The sequence below is a fragment of the Microtus oregoni genome, unplaced genomic scaffold (assembly GCF_018167655.1).
Source record: "Microtus oregoni isolate MIOR12 unplaced genomic scaffold, Mior012 000046F_ref0000063, whole genome shotgun sequence".
Lineage (NCBI taxonomy): Eukaryota > Metazoa > Chordata > Mammalia > Rodentia > Cricetidae > Microtus > Microtus oregoni.
The window spans coordinates 8886426-8910480 of NW_024543220.1; the positions used below are offsets into that span (position 1 = coordinate 8886426).

General features: G+C 41.2%; 2 protein-coding genes across 3 annotated transcripts; one reads left to right on the top strand and one right to left on the bottom strand.

Annotated features, from left to right (window-relative positions):
- Window positions 1-3474: 3474 nt before the first annotated feature.
- LOC121435366 (olfactory receptor 5V1) lies at window positions 3475-8107 on the bottom strand. The gene is made up of 2 exons (XM_041634644.1): window positions 7972-8107; window positions 3475-4482 (listed from the first exon to the last, which is right to left on the bottom strand). The coding sequence occupies exon 2, from the start codon at window positions 4426-4428 to the stop codon at window positions 3475-3477; it is 954 nt and encodes a 317-aa protein (XP_041490578.1). The 5' UTR covers window positions 4429-4482; window positions 7972-8107.
- A 5617-nt stretch (window positions 8108-13724) lies between these two features.
- Window positions 13725-18162, top strand: LOC121435364 (class I histocompatibility antigen, Gogo-B*0101 alpha chain-like). 2 transcript variants are annotated; one of them, XM_041634642.1, is made up of 7 exons: window positions 13725-13847; window positions 14043-14312; window positions 14551-14826; window positions 15109-15384; window positions 15504-15605; window positions 16718-16856; window positions 17058-18162. In XM_041634642.1, exons 1-6 carry the CDS (start codon window positions 13775-13777, stop codon window positions 16828-16830), a joined length of 1110 nt encoding a protein of 369 aa, XP_041490576.1. In that variant the 5' UTR covers window positions 13725-13774; the 3' UTR covers window positions 16831-16856; window positions 17058-18162. The 2 variants fall into 2 exon arrangements, with proteins under 2 accessions (XP_041490576.1, XP_041490575.1); XM_041634641.1 differs by having other exon boundaries at window positions 15504-15583.
- Window positions 18163-24055: the final 5893 nt, after the last annotated feature.

Sequence of the window (24055 nt, forward strand, 5' to 3'; positions counted from 1 at the left end):
TATTAATATTGTGTATTACATGTGTGATTTGCACATTGTGATTCTAAGTTTTTTTGTGTGTGTGATTATAAGTTTTAAAGGCCAGCTTGTCACAACTTCTAACCACCTCATTTGTGGGATTGTCTTGATTTCCTTAATTGATGAGGGAAGATCCACCCAAATAGACTACTGGCGGTCTAGATTAGAAAAGAAAGCAGGCACAGAAGAAGGAAGCTTGCCTTACCCTCTTGCAGCTGCTGCTGATTTCTTTTCTGATGTTAGGACAAGTTTCCCAGGCTTCCAACATGGACTGAGGACCAGGGGATCTCCAGGACCCCTCTGAGTTTCAGCTCCAGACTGGAACTGGCACCTAGTCTCTTAGACTGAGGAATTACTGAGTACTTAATCTCTTAGGTGTGAGGCGGTAGTTATTGAACTATTTAAACCGTATTGTGTAAGCTGATTTAGTGAATCATGTGTGTGTGTTCTTGTTCTATTATATTCTAATAGTTTCCTCTAGAGACTCCTAACTAATGTCTGCACATATTGAACCAACCTTGTCTCCCATAGATAAAAACAACTGTGAATACAATGTATCATTTTAATGTGATCTTGAATTCAGATTGCAACTATTTTATAGTCTTTTTGAGTCTATGTTCACTAGAAAATTGGTCTTTACCTCTTACTTGCTTGGTAAAAAAATATAAAAACAAAAATTTAATAGTAATATAGGACCATACCTTTTCTTACCAGTTTTTACATAAATAAAAAATTTTACTCCCTCTCAAAATTCCTATTTTATTTTCTATATATTTTACATCATGGTTTTCTATATTTTCAGAAAAATGTTTCCTAAGCTTAAGACACTCTATACAATAATTACATGAACCTAAAAAATCCCATTGGGATATTCCATCTTGTGATACAGTTGGGACTATGAACTGAAATATCTGATTGTTTATCCAGTATGAAGGTGTTAAATTTGGCCCATTGTAGAAGATGACAAAATTAAATTAATTACCAAATGATGTGGAAGTAAAATATCATCTCACCACAGCTGCATTTCTCTGTCAAAAGTCAAAGAACAAGCTAGATGTAATCTGGTGGTGGTCGTGTTTAGATACATATGAATCCACAGAGACTGTGACAGTACCCACAAGACCTGCACTGGTTCAAACCAGACAAAATCCTAGTGCGGGAAAGAGAACCTGAATACAAAGGCCCACCCCTAACCAAGGGGCTATTTGCAAAAGTAAAATTAGTTTTCCCCAATGGGGTGACACTGGATTTGTCAACTACACTCTAGTCAGGCCCTGTGACCTGGAGTTGTTGACCGACAACAAGTCAATTACATCTCGTGTGTGTGTGTGTGTGTGTGTGTGTGTGTGTGTGTGTGTGTTTGTGTATGCTCCTTGTTTTGGCCTTTTTGTCTTACTGTTTGTTTGTTTATTTTGATGCTTATTTCTGTGTTTTTTTTAAGAGAGAAGAAGAACATAAAATTAGGTAGGAAGGAGGTGGCAAGAATTTGGAGGTGTAAACATGATCAAAATAGTTGGTATGAAAAATTTTGAATTAAAAAGGAGAAAAAAGGTAGAATCTTTTTGAATGTTTTTGTTACTCATTTTACTGAATATGGCATGGTATACAGTGTATAAATTAGTATATTTTTATTTGATAAAATCAAATCAATTTCTTTTTTTGTTTTTATCATTGTTCACTTATTTATTTATTTATTCTCCCCTTTTTTATTACTTTATAAATAATACCAATCAAAATTCCCACTTTCTCCCCTCCTCCCACTTCCCTCCCACTCCCCCACACACCCTCCTCCCCACCCCTCTCCAGTCCTATAAGAGGGCAGAGTACCCTGCCTGGTGGGAAGTCCAAGGCCCTCCCTACTACATCTAGGCTTAGGAAGGTATGCATCCAAAGAGAATAAGATCCCAAAAGGCCAGTACATGCAGTAGAGACAAATCCCAGTGCCATTATCATTGGCACGTCAGTCTGTTCCAATTGTAAACCACATTCAGAGGGTCCAGTTTGATCCCATGCTCATTCATTCCCAGTCCAGCTGGAGTTGGTGAGCTCCCATTAACTCAGGCCCACTGTCTCAGTGGATGAACCAACCCCTCGTGGTCCTGACTTTCTTGCTCATATTCTCCCTCCTGCTCTTCAACTGGACCTTGGGAGCTCAGTCCAGTGAATAAATTTCTTTTTTATGTGAAGCTATGCTTACTTTAAAAAATAAAGTTTGAAAGCGTTACTTACAAAGAAAAGGATAAAAATATGGCAAACATTTAAGGAGTGCCATTCACATTTTTAAAATTTTTCATTATGCATGTGTGCACACACGTGCATGTGTGCACATGTATGTGCACGCTCGTGCTCACGTTTGTGCCATGATGTGTGAATCAATGCCAGAGAACAAATTGTAAGTTGCCATGTGGGACCATAGGATCAAACTCGGGCTTAACAAGAGCCTTTACCTGCTGAGTCACCGCAGAGGCCCCTCATTCCTTTACTCATAAGAAATACAGAACTGTTGCTAAAATTCCTAGTCACAAAGAGATGTAAAAAGTATATACACCTTCTCCTAAGATCCCAAGAGCAAACAAAAGCACAATTCTGCCAAAGTTCACTCTGTGGATGGTTTATTGAGCTTACTTACAGAGCATAGGTGAAGGGTGACTTACGGGGCTGTGGATGCTCCTCCTCCAATAGGCTGCATCTGAAAAGCATTATCAATCAGGGTTGAGGTCTTCTCCATAGTCCCTTGATAGAGACTCTTCCTCAGGACTATATACTCTAGCCTTTCCCTGAGTCCATGATGCGTACAACAGGTAGCAGGGAGCACCTGAAAACTCAGGTAGGGTCTTGTGACCCTCTCAACCCTCCGTGAGAGGACATAAACAGTAAACAATCTCAGATGGGATGAACTTTCATAATGGGGTGAGGTTCAATGTCACAAAATGGTAGTTGTTTGACTAGGAGGACTGTCATTCATGGCAAGTAATAAACCATAAAGTCTATCAAGTAAATATGACATGAGGGGCACCATCTTTTGATGAGAATTCCAAAATTGAAAGGACAAGTAAAATGATAGAAACTTAAAGAAGAAACTCCATTAAGACTAACAAAAGCTCAGATGTATACACTTAGGTCTGAGTGTGTTAACACTTACAATCTATGTCAAAATATCATAATCAAATATTTTTAAAAGATTTATTTATTATTATGTATACAGTGTTCTGTCTGCATGTCTGCCTGCAGGCCAGAAGAGGACAGCAGATCTCATTACACATGGTTGTGAGTCACCATGTGGTTGCCAGAAATTGAACTGAGGACCTTTGGAAGAACAGTCAGTGATCTTAACTTCTGAGTCATCTCTCCAGTCCTCACAATCAGATAGATTTTAAGTGAAACATAACTAGCAACAGCTGAGTGGTGTAAAAGTTAACTTTCTAATACAAGATAATTGACTACGGGTAAGAGAGGTTACATATCAGAAGAGAAGACGGGTGGCTGCCATTTTCTCCCTATCGTCTTCACAGCCTCTTTGATATCCTTATTTCTCAGTGTATAAATTACAGGGTTCAGCATGGGGGTGACAACACTATACAGCACTGAGATCAACCTGTCTTTCTCTAGCGAGTAAGATGAGATGGGCCGCACGTATGTGAAGATGGCACTGCCGTAATAGAGAAGAACAATGATCAAATGGGAGGCACAGGTGGAAAAGGCTTTGTGCCTCCCCTCAGAGGACTGGATCCTCAGGATGTTGGAGATGATGGAAAGGTAGGAAAGGATGATGCCGAGGAAAGGAGTCCAACCTATGAAGATCCCAATGGATAGCAAAGCCAGTTCATTGATGGACGTATCCCCACAAGACAAGATCAGCAAAGGAGGTATGTCACAGAAGAAATAATTGATCTGATTGTTACCACAGAAGGGCAAGTGGAAGGTCAGAACTGTGTGCACCACTGAGTTGAGAAATCCACCTGTCCAGCATGAAGCTGCTAGCCAGCTGCACAGGGCCTTGTCCATGATAAATGAATACCTTAAGGGCTTGCAGATAGCAATGTATCGATCGTATGCCATTGCTGCCAGGAGGAGACACTCTGAGCCTACAAAGAAAATGAAGGCAAAAAGTTGGACCACACAGCCTCCATAGGAAATTGTTTTCTTCTCTGACAAAAGATGCACCATCATCTGGGGGACATTAGTAGTGGTGTAGCAGATGTCAATAAAGGCAAGGTTTCGCAGAAAATAATACATGGGTGTATGTAGGTGGGAATCAGCCATGGTCACCAAGATGATAAAAATGTTCCCTCCTAAAGTGCATATGTAAGTCAGAAAGAAGACGGTGAAGAGTAAAAACTGCCATTTATTCAGGTTGGAGAAACCCAAGATGATGAATTCAGATGGAGCTGTTTGATTCTTTCCTTCCATGATGTCAGCTGTTTTCTCTTTGTGAATTTAACAAACAGATGCATGGATAATAGTCTGCAAACCAAGAAAACAAGTGTTGTTACCAATAATGTCACCACCAACTGGATACCAAACGGCAAGTGGAACATTTCTTTGCATGGCACAATCCATACCTGCCACTCAAGACATATGTACATACTCCCAATGTTTCACCCAAGAAGCAGATCCCTGTGAACTGCTGGGCCAGAGAGATGGCTCAGCAAGTGAAGGAGCTTACAGAGAAAGCTGAGGACTTGAGTTCAGGCTTCAGAATCCATGTGGTAAAAAGAAAGGGCAAACTCCCTCAAGTTGTCCTCTGACTACACACACACACACACACACACACACGATAAATAAACAAACAAGCAAATAACTAAATAAAGATTTGCATTTTCATACTGTGATATCTCTTATCTCCAGAATAAATGAATTCATTCTGCAACAGAAAAAATACCCAAATTCTATTCTCTGATACATATATTATTCCATTCCTTATTATTGCCTCTGCTTTCAATTATTTTAAAATGGTTTTGTACTTCTACAGAAAAATTAAGCCAAGTCTCTAGGTTCATGTTTTCTGTTCATTTTATTTAGCAAACTTGTTTTAATAACTTTATGTTTGCCACATATGGGCATGTTTACTCAAGATGACAAATAAGACAACATTTCATCATGCTCTAGAATGATATATTAAAACTTATCTTGTATAAAATAATTTCATAATACCTAGTGATTATAATCATTGCTTTAAAGGAGAACAGTAGAGGAGATGGCCTGGTTTGGAGAAAAAGCTCCCAGGAAAAAGAATTCATTTGAGTCTTATGAATAAATAGGAATTGAATAAATCAGGAAAGCTGGGTGTAGAAATCTCTTCACACAAACAGATGGACATATACAAAGGCTCCAGTTACAGGGAAAGCATGAATCTTTGGTGGAGGCAAAGATGCTGCTGTGCTTCAGGGAGCAATGGAAAAAAGACATCTCTGTGAAAGAAGGATCTGTGAGCAATAGGAAAACATTCAAGGCATGAGATAACTGTATTCTGGGAAAGGTAAGTGTGCAGAGAATGAAATGAAGGGAACAGAAGCCAATAGTGAGTCCATGAGAAGGGTCACAAAACTTCACACTAGAGAGCTGGAACAGAAAGAAATGACAGAACGGGTTACATCAGGGGATGCAATCTTTAAAATTCAAATAAGGAAGAAAAACAGGTTTAGGATAATAACTGACCTATTTAAGTACTTTTAAAAAGAGCCATGTGATGCGTCTTATGGCATCTTGTTCTAACAAACACACACACACAAACTGACCAAGCAAAAAAGTAAATATAAAATGGATATGCCAAGTTAAAAGAAAAAATGAATAAATGATGGGGATTAAATAATTTTCTTAAAATGATACAGATAGAAATGGTAATATTGAGAGGTTCATTTCAGTGCGTTTGAAGCCATAGCGAGTGTACCATGCTCCTGGTTTAACGAACGGTCGGTGGAATTTCTCACTGAAACAAAGACAGCAGGAAGCAGTCTAGAGCTGGGGTAGATCATGCTTCAGGTATGGCCATGTTAAACTGGAGGCATCACTGAGATAGCCAAGAAAATATTTAAGAGAATTGGTACTTGAAATTCAGAAGACATGTATGTACTGGAGAGATAAATTGTACCACACATCAACATGCATGCCAATGGAGAGGCTACGTAAAGATAGAAAGGAACACGGAGATGAATATTTGTTGGAGACTCAATTAATACGCCACACTGATTAACTAAACAAAAGGAATGACAAGGAAAAAAACTAATAGAAGAAATCCAGGGAAGCACTGAGTCCAAGTTGAAGGATAAAGCCTGGTGCACAGAAGCTGTTTGTAAATACAGGAAAAGCCCTAGTTATCCCACTCGACCGACTGTCCCTTCACGGACATCAGCAATCTACCTACAGGTGAGTGACAGCAAGCAGCTGTCACAGCTCCATCTCCCGCTTCCATGTCTGCCTCACACTCAAGAACAGACTGCTTTCTCCAAGCAAGGCCCGGAGGCACATGTTTGACACCTAGGATCGCACCAAATCTCCTGTACCCTGAGATCTTCTCCCCTCTCCTCCTTTGTTCCAGCTCATCAGTAGGCTCAGGTGGTAAAATAGTTGGATAGAATAACTGAAACCATGAATGTTTCTCTCTAGGGTTCTTGCCTTGAAACAAGAATACTTTTTTCCCAGGGCAGGCTTCAAAAGTTTAGTATTCATAGACACTCAACCTGTATGTTTATTCTGACCCTCTTTCAGTCTGCCAGCCTTTATTTGTTCAAACCTCAGTTTAAATGCCACTTTCTCTTCAGTTACAAAGAATGTTTCTCCCATCCTGGAGACTCTAGGGACCTTTGTTTCATTATCACAAACAAAACTTAAATATAATTCGTTTATTTTTATGACTTTTATCACCTAATCTGGTCATAAATCTTTTCAGAATAGATAGCCTGTCTTATGTATTTCATAATAGAATAATGAACGTATGTGATAAAACATTTAACAATTGCCCAAACCTGTTGGAATGTCATATCCTGGTAAATTTTCCAAAAGGAAAGAAAGGAAACAAGGAAGAGAAGGAGGGAGGAAGGAAGAAAGGGAAGAGGAAGGAGACAAGGAAGGATGGAAGGAAACAAGGAAGGAAAAGAGGGACGGAGAGGGGAGTAAGGAGGAGATTTACTTCTCTTTTACATGGTCAGAATGCTGAAGCACTTAGGGAAAATCCCAAACAAGCATATCACTATTTTCATAGAAATCAGAGTTAAGAAATTTATTATTATAAAGAAATGCTAAGGTTGCACAGTTAATAAATTCACACTAAAACCAGAAAAGCAATCTTTCCATTTCCAAAAAGAACAAAATCCTGGAAGTGGTCCCAAATGAAGTAGGGACCAAGAATGGTTCTAAACACCCATGGGGAAAGTTTCTCAAAATATTCACGTGGAAAAGTGCCTCTCTGTGTGGTAACTTTCAGTTCTAAAGTATCTAGTGCCTCTTTTTATAGAGTGCACTCGAGAAAACAACCTTAGAAATGGAGACTCTTTCTACAGCACAGACCACCTAAACTATATCTTCTGCAGAGCACTAGGGGGAGCGTGGATCATCCACGACTTGTAACTGAAAGCACATGAAAAGCATGTAAAATTGTCATACAAGAGCTTGATAATAAAGAAGAGACAGATGCAACAGTATCTATCGGATGATTCTTGTGAGACACCCAAAGTGTCTTCCTGACACTTCTGTGCAATCCAGTCAGCACTTTAGTGTTCTTTACTGGGTAAGGAATCAGCAGGCCAGCAAGGACCCATAACATAGAGATTAACCAACATTAAAGAATCTCCCTAGTTTGTGCACTCAGCCCTCTCCAGGTCCTCACATCCTGGGACAGAATGTTTGGACTCTTCACCTTGGCAGCCCTCTGGTGTCTTTCATCAAAAGATCAAGGCCAAAAAGTCTCTCTCTGGGAGTAATGGAGTTATTGCTAAGCAAATATAAACTACTCACTCAGCTGTGATCAAGAGTATTCAGCAGGAATCACCATGCAGACGCGAGAGCTGGTATGGAACTGCTTTTAAGAGGTGCAGAGTAATATCCCTAGAGAGTCTTAGAGTGCCAAGGGCAGCCTCAGTCTCTGCAGGCCAGTTCATAGGACAGCACCCTCCAGACACAAGAACGCCCACACCCTGGTTTGGTTTGTTTTTTTCCTGTTTTCTTCCACAGGATGTGACAGTTGTCTTATGTTAAACTGAACTGCACAGAATTTCTTTCAGTTTCACTCTTACCTACTGTGACTTCAAGAACTCCTGACTTCTCTTCTTGAAACTGACTGTGCCCAGTGCCTGTCTCTTGTGAGAAGTGAGAAAACCAGGCTGGCACTGAGCACTGATCCCTTTCTCACACTTCCCTTTTTTCTTCCCCAGTTGCCACTCTGAAGAAATTTTAACATTCTCTGAGTGCAAATTCCTTATTGAAAATAAAGATGTCAATGTGAGTCTGCTTTATATTTAAAGTGTGGTTAAAGGATCCATTTACAGCAAAGATATATAAAATTTAACATAGTGCCCAGATCTTTTATGTCTCCTCATCCAATGCTGAGCTCAGTGTTCCAGTTTTATACCCCTAAAATATATGCAAAAAAATCTTCTATTTTATTCACCCTGGCTTTGAACATTTGTTCCCACTGGGTGTGTAAATTGGGGGACCTTGGAGGGGTCGAAAATTTGCCTAGCCCATGGGCTGCAAAACTCAGAGGTAAGAAGCAGTAGTTCTTGGTTTGCAAAACAAGAGAAACTTGTAAAGAAAAGGCAGTCCTGACACTAGCATGCTCTGGACCAACTACTTCAGCCCTCCAACAGCATCCACTGTATGTGAGGACAGTCCAGAGGTGACCCTTTTCTTTCTTTTGGTCTCCTCCATTGACCCTATTTTTACCCTTTTTAAAATTAATGTTTTATGGTAACATGGGGAATGATTTACGCAGTCCTACATTTTAAGACATGTGTGTCACATTTGTCCCACTTTATCATCCCCCCTATGCTCCCTTCCCTCATACTCAGACCCTGCTGATCTACTTTCTCTCCACAACAGTCCCATCTTCCATATTTATGTCACATGTAATCCATTACCAAATTTCCCCTCTTTTCTCCTTTCTTTCCCCCTTCTTTCTCCCTTCTTTAAGAAAATGTTCTCCCTCATGGTCTTATTTCTAGCTTCAGGACCCATGTGTATCTATGGCTATGAAATACATACATACATACATATATATACATACATGCATAAACATACACACAAAATATGGACAGAAATTATGCATATGAGACAAAACATTTTTTTCTGAGTCTGTCTGATTTTACTTAATGTTTTCTGGTTATAACCACATTTCTACAAATGCTGTGATTTCGTTTCTTTTTCAAGTAAAAAGCCCAACGTGTATATGTACACACTACATTGCTCATTCATCTGTTGATGAAATCTAAGCTGTTTCTATTTCATGGCTGTTCTTTTGCTCAAGTGTAGGTAAAAGACAAGCAAACAAAAACATGGGAGTATCTGGAATGCTACCTTAAATTCTTCTGACATATACCTAAGAAATATATGTCTGGGTCATATAGTAATTTTATTTTTGTTTTTTTTTTTGAGAAAGTTCTTCATAATAATTTCCATAGTGTCTGCACCAGTTACTTTACCACCAGCAGCAACTGTTGTCATATGTTTTATGATAATCCTTCTGAATGGGACAAAATGGAATCTCTAAACAATTCTAACTGGTAATTTCCCAGGATACAGATGTGAAGTATTATTTCAAGTATTGTTGGCCACTTCACTTTTATTTGTTCTTTTAAGAACTTTCTGTTCAGTTCACTAACTTATTTACTGGTTGCACAATTCGCAGAGGGTGGTATTTAACTTTGCAGTTCCTTATATATGCTATGTATCATTCTCTATCTAATATAGAGTTAGCAAAGGTTTTCTATTTTATAGGCTGTTTCTTCATTCTGTGAGTTTCTATTCTATACTGAAACTCTTATTTCATACAATCTCATTCATCAATCTTTGTTATTTTTTTCTATACACTACAGACTTTTTCAGAAAATTTGAAGATTTTTTTCCTGATGTTGTCCTCTAACAGATTCAAAGTTTAAGTGTTACAACATTTTGTTTGTGATTTAACACATAAAGCTTGCCTGAAGATCAGAGTGCGGAGCTAGCCACACTAGTTAGCCATAGAGGCCAGGCAGTGGTGCCACACACCTTCAATCCCAGCACTTGGAGACAGATGAATCTCTGTGAATTCAAGGTCACCCTGGGCTGCTAATCAGTCTAAAAGAGAAACAGAACCTAGTGAGGGCTTACACCTTTAATCCCAGGACTAGAGAGGTGGAGACAGAAAGGGATATGGCTGGATGGAGAGAGGAATATAAGGCAGGAGTATACAGTAGCTCAGGATTCGGTCTGCGGATTCGTACAGACAGGATCGTCCTTTTGATCTGAAGTAGAGGTAAGAACTAGTGGCTGGCTGCTCTATTTCTCTGATAGTTCAACTTTCACCCTGGTAACTGACTCCAGGTTTTACTATTAAGATCAATTAGAATTCATGCTACATTTCAGATCTTACATGAAGATCATTGTTCCATTCTGAAATGATTTCCATCAAGAATGTGGGGTACAAATTTAGTAGGTTTTATGTGAAGAAATCCAATATTCTATACTTCATATGTTAAAATGCTTTCTTGTAGCAGAACGAGTGTTAGTCACAATTTCTTATGGATAATGGTCAGGAAAAAGATAAACAAAGAATATTAGATTCAGAGTTCTTCTTTTGGAAAAGGGGGGAGTGCTGTGGGACAATGATCTTGTCCCCTATAAAGATTTGTCACTTGTATTGGTTTAATAAAATGCTGATTGGCCAGTAGCCAGGGAGGAAGTATAGGTGTGGCAACCAGAATAGGAGAATTCTGGGAAGAGGAAAGGCTCAATCTGCAGTCCTCACCCAGACACAGAGGACGCAAGATGAGAATGCCTCATGGGTAAAGGTGCCAAGCCACATGGCTAACACAGACAAGAATTATGGGTTAATGAAAGATGTAAGAGTTAATTAGTAAGAAGCCTGAGCTAATAGGTCAACCAGTTTATAATTAATGTAGGCCTCTGTGTGTTTCTTTGGGACTGAACACCTGAGGGATTGGATGAGACAGAAACCTCTGTCAACACTTTCTCCAAGATATATTTTATATATTTTATACCTTTGTAAAGAATTATATAACTTCAATTCTATAATTCTGTATGGGTATATTTCTGGGTCCTCTGTTCTATTTCACTGTTCCAAATGTGGTCTTTGCTAGTTCCATGCTGTGTTTGTAATGATGGTTCTATAATATAATTTGAGATCAAGTGTAATAATGCTCCCAGAATTATCTTTCTGCTTAGAATTCCGTTGGATACCTGAGTCTTCAGTGTTTCCATATGGACCTTATAGTTTGGTTAAAAAAACATCATTACAATTTTGGTAATATATTCATTTTACTACATTAATTCTGCCAACCTATGAGCATTCTATTTCCTAGTGTCTCCTTCAGTTTCTTAAATTGTATCTTAAATTTTCCCTTGCAAAGGTCTTTCCCTTTCTTCATTAGGTTCACTCTTAACATGCTTCAACTTTAGGAAACAAGTATAAATGAGATCCTCTCTGTGATTCATTTGTCAGCAAGTTCATTTGTATTCTGTTGCTTTGCTTAAAGCATTTATAAGAGTGTTCTGGAAAAGTCATTAGGATATTTTATGCATAGGGTCATGTCATCTACAAATTAGTATAATTAGACTTCTTTTCCTATTTGCAGCCCCTTCTTTTCTCCTGCCTTATTGACCTAGCTACAATCTCAAGCTCTATGTTGAATAAACAGAGGGTGACACCTTGTCTTGTCCTTGATTTTAAAGAAAATGCTTTACTTTTTTCTCATTTAGTATAATGTTGGCTATATGTTTGTCATATATAACCTTTAATATAGCTTATTTTTACAGGGGCAGGAAGGGAAACGTGGAGTTACTTTCCCTCTGAAGACTTAACAGGTTGGATCAGAAAGGGTTTTTGGAAAAATTTTTTCTGCTTTCCTACCAGGTGCCTTGTCTGATGCAGGTGACAGATTATTATTATTGGGTTGCATGCTTGCCAGCTTCTCCTTCAGCACAGAGATAATTTCACATGTCGCTCTCCCCCTTCTCCCATGACTCACCCACTCTCCACCCCCACATACTAACAGGAACATGCCATTAAGTGTGTGGCATGGGGAATTCCCCAACCGTGGCAAGTTTCCACCAAATGTTTTCTAAGACTCCGAGAGTACAGAAAGCAATGAAACAGAGGTAATCTCTCCTGGTTCACAGGTGTCAGCACTGACTTTGCCTGCCTGCTGCTGCCAGCATCACTCTTCAAATACAGCCAATAGTTCCCCCCCCCCACCCACAGGGGTATCACAGCCTTTCCCACATGGCCGCCATCTCTAGCTTCAACTGCAGCAATGTGTACTCCCCCTGACTTGTGTCTGTGAATCTGTGTCCGAATCAGTGGACACAACGCTTCTTGGGGGAGGGGGAGCAGTGCTCACTTGCTTATTGGCTGAAGAGGTAGGCATTTATGGTTTCAAGACATAAAAATGCATGGGCTTCTGCTCTTGATGGCCAAAAGGCTTGACTTTATAATCTTTGAAAATGATTCCCATCAGGCTACCAGTGATCATGCTAGAAGTTGAAGAAGGTCCCATTGCCAGTGTCTGTTTGCTGCCCATATCTTAAATCATAATTTTGCAGCGTCCCAAATGTTGTACCTGTGAAGTTTAGCAACATTTTCCCTTTCCCTTTCACTCAAGTCCTTCCAAGGGGTGCCCTTCCCTTTCTCTGTTGTTAATGCCAGGTGTCTGGTGTGAGGGTAGACTATTTTCTATTACAGATCTAAGGGTCAGTGTGTCTGGATTTCACTTCCTTTCTGTCTCCTTTTCACTGTTTCCTTCCCCCCCCCCATACATTTCCACACTATTCATGCACACCTCCCATTCTGTCTCAGACTCTAGGTGTCTGTGAACTACCATCCTTGCTGGATAGATTCACATGGTAGATTTCAGACTCTGCATTGCAAGCATCTTTGAAGACGCTAACGCTGGTGTCCTTTCATCGTCTCAACAAAGATGGACATTCATGTTATTGAAAACAATTCTCCACATGTGGTGTTTTCAGGCTGATTTTTTTTTTGCGTATACTCAATCAATGTAACAGCTTACAAGCAGAAGTAGATATAAAAATCCAAAAGCGAAAGACATGAAAATTGTAGCATGTAATTTTAAAAAACCCCACTCTTCTTAGTATATTTTGGAAACTAGTTGTCTTTCAAAAAACAATACTCCTATAGTAGGTTAGTAAAATTTCTTAAGTGAATTATGTTTAGGGTTTTATTTCTAATGTGATCAGTACTGATAGAGACAAACTACAATTAGGGAATCACCCTAATTCCTAAAGCCATACAGAGACACTGAAACCTTAGCAATATTTGGAAAAACAACGTAACAATGAACACTGGGAGCAGGTCGGAGAGTCTGGGCAAAGGCTTCTAGACTCTCCCAGAAAGGGCGTGACTCACAACCCTGGAGTTTCCCTCCTTCTCTTGTAAACCAAATGAAGACCTTTTGCATGGATACTGATGACTAAACACCAGTTCTCATTCTCATTGGCTATCAAGTTCCCAGTGAACTGCTGAGCAGTTCCGGGGTATATTGTCCCCGTGAACACACAGGAACTTGATTTTCTCCAAATCCAGAGAATGAAGACTTCATTACTACGAGCTCTCCACCTGCTGTTAGGGGCTTCCCTTGCCCTGACCCAGACCTTTGAAGGTGAGTTCAGGTCTTGAGGGAAAAGTCTTTTATAGGGAGAATATCTGGAAAGCCTGCCTAGCCAGACACTCCCAGCTGGGCTGCTCATCATATCCCACTCCCTGAGCCCTGCACCTCCTGCTCCCTTTCCACCACTTGCCCTGGGTCCCCGTGAAAAGAGGGTCAAGCCAGACATCAGCCCCTTGCTTACTCCAGGTTCCCACTCCTTGCGATATTTCGACATCGCAATATCAAGACCTGGCCTAGAGGAAGCCCTCTACATGACTGTTGGTTATGTGGACGACACAGAGTTCGTGCACTTCAACGGTGGCGCAGTGAATCCAAGGTTTGAGCCCCGGGTGCCCTGGATGGACCAAATGGGACAGGAGTACTGGGATCACCAGACACGCATTGGCAAAGGCGCAAAACAGCAGATTCAAGAGTACTTTCAGAACCTCCAAAGCTACTACAACCAGAGTCAGAACAGTGAGTGACCTTGAGCCCAAGTAGTAGCCTAGCTTCTTTCACAACTCCCTGTTACCCATTTCAAATTTCAGCCTAAGGCAATTAGACTATAGAAAGCCTTCACCTGGAAGAGCTGGGAGGAGGGGAGGGACTCTGAGCCTTTTATGGTTCTCAGTTTAATGTCAAATCTGGTTGGGTGGGAAGGGAGGATAAAAGGAGTGGGCCAAGTGGGTGGGACTGACTTGTGGGATGGGGCCAGGTTCTCACACCATCCAAAGGATGACTGGCTGCTACATTGGACCGAACGGCCACCTACTTCATGCATACCGTCAGTTTGGCTATGATGGGCAAGATTACCTCACCCTGAATGAAGATCTGAGCACCTGGACTGCAACAGACATGGCAGCTGAGATCACCAAGAGAGACTGGGAGACAACTAATGTGGCTGAGTTCTGGAGGATCTACTTGCAGGGAACTTGTGTGGCCTCGCTCCTTAAATACCTGGAGATGGGAAAAAAGACTCTACTGCGCACAGGTACTAGGGGCAAAAATACTCATCCTAATGAATTGGGGCTCAGACCTGCCGTGATACAGTTTCTCAGCCCCATTCGGTCTGAACGAGAAGTATTTTTTTCTTGGTAACCTAGAGTCTCCTACCCTATGCTGATTCACCCTGACTCCAGGATTGAGAACAAATGAGACTGCACACCTCCCACCCTGTTCTACCGACTGTTCCCCAAAAGGTCACAGGAATACCGCTGAGCCTCAAGGGGAAAAAAAATGTAAATGTGCAAATTTTCCAACTCTTCACCCTCAGATCCCCCCAAGGCACATGTGACTCATCACTCCAGACCTGAAGGAGACGTCACCCTGAGGTGCTGGGCCTGGAGCTTCTACCCTGCTGAGATCTTCCTGACCTGGCAGAGGGATGGGGAGGAACAGACTCAAGAAATGGAGTTTGTGGAGACCAGGCCTTCAGGGGACGGAACCTTCCAGAAGTGGGCAGCTGTGGTGGTGCCTTCTGGGGAGGAGCACAAATACACATGCCATGTGCAGCATGTGGGGCTGCCTGAGCCCCTCACCCTGAGATGGGGTAAGGAGGGAGTGGGTGCAGAGCTGGGGTCAGGGAAAGCGCAAGTCCTTCTGGAGACCTTGAGCAGGGTCAAGGTTGAGTTTTGGGATCAGGGTTGTATATATTTTGTTTCTTTCCAGGCAGGACTCCCCAGTCTTTCATCCACATCGTAGTAGCTGCTGTTGGTTTGGTTTTCCTGGGAGCTTCATTGGCTGCTGTGGTAATGTGGAGGAAGAGCTCAGGTAGGGAGAGGGGCAGCCTGAGTTTTCTTTCCAACTGAGGGACTCCAAGCCCCAGAATATTTTCTCTACCTCCTTGCTGGGAAAGGGTGTGTCCCATTATTCCCAAAGGCATAATTCTGAATGTCATGTTCCCAAATATTTAAATCTTAGAAGCTCAAAATTCCAAAAATACAATACTTTTGCCTTTAATTTTAATTTAGTTAAAAACACTAAGTTACATTTAAAAGGTACTTACTAAAAAAATGAAAAACATAGAAGCATGTCAGAACAGGAGCACCCATAATGGACTAGGCGCTCCCCTATCAATGACTAATTAAGAAAATGGCCTACAACCAGACCTTATCAAGCATTTTTACAATTGAAGTTCTCTCCTCTCAGATGACTCTAACTTTAACTTATGTCAAGTTAACACACACACACACACACACACACACAAACAGCCAGTGCATCCTCTATGCACACATTTTTTTTTTTTTGCCAACCAGCCACAGATTCCACCTGCTCCTTCAGACACATGAAGCTCTGAATCCTTAAAAATGTACAGTATTGAAGCTGCTCTTGCAGAGGTCCGTGGTTTGTTCCTCAGCACCCACATCAGGAGGTTCACAACCTTTTGTACCTCCAGGTCCAGGTGATCCAATGCCGTCCTCTCCACAGGCACTCCGCATGCATTGTGCACATTAACTCACACATGCACACACAAACACCACACAAACACAAAGTAAAATAAATAAATGTTTAGAATTGGTGTTTGTGTTATTCAGTGTTGTCTTTCAGAATTATGTTCAGCACAGACTGGGATTTAAAGTCCATACTGTATACATGTGCAACCTTGACCTCCGTGCAGATACTCTGTCATAAATGGAAAACAGGACAGATTTATCATCATGTTTGTTGTGGGTCTGATTCCCAGGAGCCAGAGGTCAGAGGAGCAGGTCCCTCTGAGGGCAGACGGCGGGAGGACAGTTGAACATCATTACACTTGCTTCTTCAGTCTTCTCTGATTCTGCAGTCAGAATTCTGAAATTCCCGGTGTCAGGACTAGGATTTTTTCCACATCTTAATAGCCCTGCTGCTTCCCTAGTCCCTCATAGATTATTCTCTCCCCACAGGTGGAAGAAGCCACAGATATGCTCATGCCAGTAATAACGATGGGGGTGAAGTGCATGGAGGAGCTGAGCCAGATGATAATCCCTCCTTTAGCCCCATCTCCTGTGGACTATAACCAGGTCTTGTTTTATTCTGTCTCAGGTAAGACATTTCCCAAGGATTCAATGCGTTTTTCTTGGGGCAAAACTTTGACATGATAGAGGTTATGAAATGGGAGGAAGTTTGAGCAGAGAATAGATTCCTGGTCTATGGAGTGGGGACACAGGTGTGTAATGGGCTATTTAAAGTATCACCAATCACTGTGACTGACCTGAATTCCTTCCCGATTATTTTCTTCCATAGTATAAGATCACACCGTATGTGGATACAGATCCAGAGAGGTTTTGTTTGGATCTCTTATTCTCCATGTGGTGGTTTTAAGAACTCCTGACTTCTCCTTCTGTAACTGGCATCTGATTGTGTCCAAGTACCAGTCTACTGTCAGTTCTGTGGGAGAAAGTAAGGACCTCAGCCCAGCCCTGAGCACCAAACCCCATTCCAACAGGATGCATCACCCACCCTGTTCCAGCAAATGCAGAGCTGGGAAGTCTCCAACCCCTGCTGAGCTTTGGCTTTCCCTGATTGTAGCTTCTTGCTTCCTTATGGAAAACAGATGTTGGCAGGCATGGTGGTACTCCCCGGTAATCTCAGCACTCTGAAAGCAGATGCGGCCAGGTGTTTGTGTGTCTGAGAGCACCTTAGTCTATATAGCAAGTTCTGGGCCCACCAAGGCTACATAGTGAGACCTTGTTAAAAAAAAAAAATAAGAACCGTAGGTGCAGGATTTCTTTTTAAGTTGTAGATGTAAGGTGTGTGTGTGTGTGGGGGGGCAGTTCATTAAAAGGGCAATGTCATTAAAAGTGTCACAAAACTTGACAAGAAATAAAATTTTGTGTTTGATGTGCTGAGTAGGGCTATAGAACGTGACTGGGCTTAGTCACGGCTCTGCCTTCTGTGGATTTGGATGTAGTCATCCTCAACCAGGTCATCTCACCTCCTCTGTCCCTGACCTTCAGTATAATGTTCTTCCACCAAGACCTGCAATCTTATGAATTCAGAAATACCTGGGCCTTGCAGAAACAGCTCAGTCTGCTCTGGCCTAAATTTGGCCCTCAGCTTCATCATTGTGTTCTCACTTTTTATTTGTGTGCACAATGCCTCTTTTTAAATCTCTTTCTCCTCTGCATGTCTTCATCTCTGACAGTAATGCGGTGTTTTGTCTGTCATTGTCCCCAAAAGGCCCTGGGAAGCTCCTAAAAGCAGGTGGAAGTGCGTTTTCAGGATTTTTAACTCTTTCCTTCCTACAACATTGTTTCACGGATTGAATTACCCATCTCTTCTGAAATCTTTTTAAAGAATCCAAATTCTGAAATTATCAGAGAGGAGATATTTAATAAACTTACGTAAAATTGTATTAAAGTCCTGTCTTCTTTGCTCACCTGTCCCTCTTACTGCCCTGAGCTCTTGTAAGGCCCTGCTCAATCCCAAGATCTTGGAGATATATGTAGATAGTGTGTTGAGTGTGTATATATGTGTGTGTGGTTTAATTTAATTTAATTTAATTTTTTGGTTTTTCGAGACAGGGTTTCTCTGTGTAGCATTGAAGCCTGTCCTGGAACTAGCTCTTGTAGACCAGGCTGGTCTCCAACTCACATAGATCTGCCTGTCTTTGCCTCCAAATGCTGGGATTAAAGGCACATGCCACCACCTCCTGGCTAGTTTAAAATTTTTAGGTGGATGTAAAGCCAGGCCCATAGGTTAAGCATCTTTATTCTACCACCACTTGTGCTAGCCAATGCTCTACTGTGCAATATGCTCCCAGCCATTCTGAGACAGAGACTCACAATGTGCCTCAGGCTGGCCTTGCACTCCAAGTCCTCCAGCCTCAACCTCCTAAGTGCCTAGATGGGTTATACATTTTGAAGTAAGAAGTTATGCATGAACTATGGAATGTGAAGACTGCTTTAGAAAGAACAGACAGAAGGAAGAGAAAGAGCCACACTTCTGAGGAAGCTCATGTGTCTCTGAGCTCAGGGTGCGGCTCTTGTGCTGCAGGGGCCACAGAGTAGGGCTGGCCTAAGTCGCAATCAGGAAAGATTGTGCCTGCAGGAGTGGGAGTGTTTCTATAGTGATCGCTGATCCAGATGACATTCCTTGAGGATTGTCTACATGACATAAAATTTTAACATATAGGATAAAACAAAGAACTGAAATACCAGGCCGGTATACCAGCCTTGTGGGGCATGTAGTGAGAAGAGGCACTTGGTACACACTATGGGGTAATAAATGAGGCTGGCGATCACATTCTGGGGGGACAAGTGTTACAGGGAAGGATATCCAGAATGTAAGTGTGGGTGCAGGGAAGATGGCTGTTTTACTAGAGTTCTCAGTGTACACTTCATTGGGAAGGTTGGCTGTGAGGACAAATATAAAGAAAATGTAAAACATAGTTATAAGAATGTCTTCAGGACATTTTTTCAAAGCAAGGGGATCCTTCAGTGCCCTCAGGGGAGGATCTCAGCATATTCTAGAAGGATACAGGATCTAGGACTGATGAGCAGCCACTGAGAGTGGATCAGTGCCCTCAGGGGAGGATCTTAGCATATTCTAGAGGGATACAGGATCTAGGACTGATGAGCAGCCACTGAGAGTGGATGAGAGGCGCAGCTGGTCTTGTAGATCTAAAACAGACCAGAGGATGATTAGTGTGGTTAGGCAGTTTTAAACAAACAGAATATAGGTGGCTATTTTGCAAGGGTCCCTCCAGCTTCACAGATGAGAATGGAATTAAAACAGAAAGACAAGATTGGCAAGACTTTGGGAACAGCATAGGAAACTCTTCAGTCTTCCAGACGACAACTGGTGACGTTGATTCCAGGAACTGCTTATGAACAGTTGAGATAATGAAAACGATGGCATGGTCTATGCATGTCAAAGACGAGCTTTATGGCTTCTGTGACCAGACCAAATCCAGAAGGTTAAAAAGGTAAGAAGAGTAAAAAATACATTAAAATGATGAAAATGTGATGACAAAGATGGAATTACCTTCAGCTGAGGATAAGGATCCTACAAGGTGTATATGACAAGAGCATCTGTGGAGGAGATGCTGAGCTGATGGGTTAAAGGCTCTTCCACCATGCCCAATTTGTTCAGGGACTAGAACCCAGAATATGAACAGGGGCCTAGGCAGGGAAGGTAATGCATTGGAGAGATATTGGTAAGAAGAGATTTTATTAAATGGCAGAGTTGGGAGATATTTTGTACAACAGAGTAACTCTAGTCTTATAACAATTAATTGTATACTTTAAAGTTTCTAAGAGAATAGATATTAAATGTACTCATCAAAAATTATTCATAACTTGGTGATATTGCTAAGGCACCAAGTCATGTACATATTAGTCAGTTTTCTTAATCATTCCACTGTAGCATCATTCCATCATGCTACACATAAGAAATATATACAATTTACTTGTTAATTAAATTATAATAAGATAATTTAAATTAATCTATACTAATACAACATCTCCTCTCAAACTCATCTTTGCATGCTGCATTAACTTCCTGGAATGACGAGAAAAAATGAATACTTGTTCTCTTAAGATAAGGTACTAATAACAGACCAAAGAACTTATTTCCCCAAAATTTAATTTGGCAAACCAAGAAGTTTAATTAGTGTTACTGATAGGAGCATATATAAAGGCCTGCCTACAAGAGTGTAATAACTTATGAGTGGCTACATCTCTGAAGAAGCACCTCCCTCGGTTTATGGATCTGTGGGGAAGGACACATACTCTTGATATCACATGCTGCCTTGATAGACACCTCCTTGTAAGCTTTCTGTGCTGTCTTGTGACTTGATGTCATTTGTCTTGCATGCCCCTGTGTCCCACCTTTAACATCTCATAAAACAAAAAGAAATAACAACACCAATAACAAGAACTTCCTGGAGGTGGATACCTAAACGTCTTTATCTTCTCTTTGCTTTAAATCTTAAGGCTTTAACTGTATAGAGGGAGGCTGTGAGGCCAGGTGGCTACTGGTTAGCTGATGTTGATTTTATCTCGGGGTAAAATATTTGGGGGTCTTTGAATCCTCAATTGCTTAGGAAACAGTTATCTCCTTTTCACCAGGCTTGGGTCTTCCTTCATGCTCTAACTCCTGCATTCATGGCTCTCTGCCTACCTCTTCTGAACAGAGAAGGATAGGGTGGCCCAAGAAGAGCCTGACATCCAAGGATTCTCGTGACTGTCTTCAGTCCCTGACCCTCTTCTTGCCATTGCTAACCCTAAGAATCCCTTCTGCCATTGGCCATGCCAGAGGAACAGTGAGTTGCAATTGAAGTTCCAGGTGTCCTCCCACAAGAAGGGAACCCTCTGATGGGCCAATCTTGTTTAGGCAAGGCCACAGGACTGCAGAACCTAGAATATCTTTTGCTTCTTCTGTGCCTTTATATGTTTGCTGCAGCTCTCTTTTTCTGGTATCTGACACTGTGTGAGTAGACATAGGGAAATCTCCACTGCCTGCAGTATAGTGTCTTTATCTTATGCCTGTTCTACTGGGCATTTTTACCTGTGGAATTGTCAAGAAGATGACCCCCTCCTTAGCTGTACTGTCCAATTTGATAATAATAATAATGATAGCCTATACAGAGTTTTAATGAATAAAGTGAATACAAGAATATGTTTCGTAGCTAAGACTCATGAGCCCCACTCTAGAAGCTGCTCAGGTTAATGTCTGAAAGGAAAGCTCCTGAGTCAGGAGCCCGGCTGTCTCTAATTCTCTTAATGCTGAAAAGTGGTGGTCATGTACAATTAGCTAAAACAAAGCCTCAATATAACTTCAGGTTAGACCAGATGCCTTGCTAGTAGTTTTAAAATAAATAACCCCAGAAAACAATCTAAGGTTCACAAAGACACATAGCTGGGCTGTTTGTCTCATTAGGTTAGGGTCAAAAATACAAAACAGCCTAATTGTTACTAGCTTCTCTTGCTAAACCTGGTTAATAAACAAAGGTGAGGATTAATTTTTTGCATCAATTCCTGACCTCAGCTTTCTGTTATTGGTAAATGGGTGTGCACCCTGAGAACTAGTGTTTATCTGTCTTTTATGTATAAAAGTTTACTTTGTAACTCCCTCAAAATCACCTTTCATAATTAAGTAATTTATTCTTTTTTTTAAACCACAATTTGCAGCCTGCCAACAAAAAAAAATAAAAGTTGACTGAGAACAATGCCTCTTGCTTGCTTATTATCTAGATATATTGTATGTGGGTTATGGGAATGACTTTTTTAATCATGTGGGGGAGATGAAAAACATGTTTTTACTTATAATCATTTACTTGAAAAATGGAATGCAACTGTTTTGACTCTTGTGCTGCCTGGAAGATTCTATTGGGGTATAAAAGCTGTAGCAAATATAGGAAGAAAATAAAGAAGAAGCCAATCAAGAAAGTTTGTGGGTGCCTTTTTCCCTCACCCCACCTCAGATAGAAAAGCTTAGCCTCACCAACTCCGTGGACTCCTGTCAAAGCCCTGCGCTGCGGGAGGCTGGCCCCCTCGTGCCCTTCATCGTTAGTTGTTCTCACAGTCACCCACCTGGCAAAGCTCATCAGAACCTCCTGATCCTTCCTAATTTAGTGCCTGATCATCTTGCTTTCGCCAGTGCTGTCCCGTTATTCTAGTCACAGTTTCTACAAGCTCACCTTAGCTTCCGTATCCGACTTTGTTGCTGTCTAGGGGTACAGAAATGGGCTCATTTTCTCTGCCGATTGAAGAATTAAAAGGCAGGAAAGAAGTGTTACCAGAAGTCTTGAGGAGCCCCAGCAGAGCCATCAGGTGATACCTGGGAAGCCAGAGCCCCCTCTTTCGGGTTCTAAGTCCCATTATTAAGCAAATTTAAAAACAGACACAAACTGAAGCTGGAAGGAAAGGAAAAACCTCAAATGGAAGCTAGAGGGAAATTTATTAGTGCTTAAAAAGAAATCCCAGGGCAGGCAGCCTGCAAATCTCACACTGCCAGAAAGGAAGAAAGGAGGTGGGGGGGGGGGGGGCAGGACGGAGAAGTGGAGACGCAAAAGCCATGTTACTTGAGATAACGCAGTACACATTTCATAGTTACAGAGTTTAAAAGCATGCTTAGGTTCCAGCCAACATCCAAACGAAAACAAATAAGGAGAAAAAGAAATAGTTACACCTTTCTGAGACTCCTGCTTCAGAAAGGTGGGCAGACCCAGCCCAGTCTTCAGGAGGGGTAGGCTAAGCTCTAGGGACTTCACTAGTGGACAAGAATTCTGAGAGGGAAAAGCACATTGTCTTAAAGGGAAACAACTTCCTAGAGCTGGTCCCTAGCCAGGTTCTTAACTAGCCCCACTGGATTAACCCTTAAGCGAGAAAAGTTGTAGATGCCTCTACCAACAAGTAGATTCTGTTCTTAAAGTACCACCCCGCTGTCTTTGTATGCTTGGCATATGTCCTTTAACATTGATCTCCAGCTCTGTCTGTGTTGTGATGATAGATTTCTTCCTTCCTGCAGTTGAATAGTTTTCCTTCGTTCCAGGAAAGACTCATGGAACTCAGGAAAATGCTATGCTCATGATTTTATCATAAACAGGATACGCTAAGAGCTTGGGAAAAGGACAAAGGGAAAGTTCTGTGAGGTCCTCACAGTGCACAACCCTTCTAAACACTGATGTGCAAACATGTGGACCTCACCTTGGTATTGAGTTTCTACTAAGACTTCCTTACATGGCTTTATTTTTTTTTCTTTTTGACCTCATAGCTGAACTTAATCTCTAGCCTTCCTCACTAAAGAATCAAGCTATTGCCACCAAATCCTCAGATTTCTAATCATATAATCTTTTTGTCATAACCAACCTCCCATCTGAGGTTTGTTTGATGCCTACCATAAATCTATTGTGAATATAAACTCAGGCAAGAGCCAGATGGCCCATGAGTTACTAAGACACTTAAGGTTTTTGCAGCTTTCTTCCAGGAATGCAGGGCAAAGACCAGACAAGTTATCTAATATATATCAAGAACCTTGTCACATCTCTCTCAGTCCCTCCTACCTTCTTTTAGATTTCCACATCACTTGATTACCTGGGCATATGTGCCATGGATATTGTTAAACCCCTCAACACACTGAAATTCATATTTTAAAATACTATAGAATTGTTTTGCTTATTCCCATGTGATTTGAACTTCTTATTTTTCATGAAATACTCAAAACCCCTGAGAGAGGGGGAAAACGTTAACTCACCGTTTACTATAGAGAAATGCCTTCATATACATAAGATACGAATC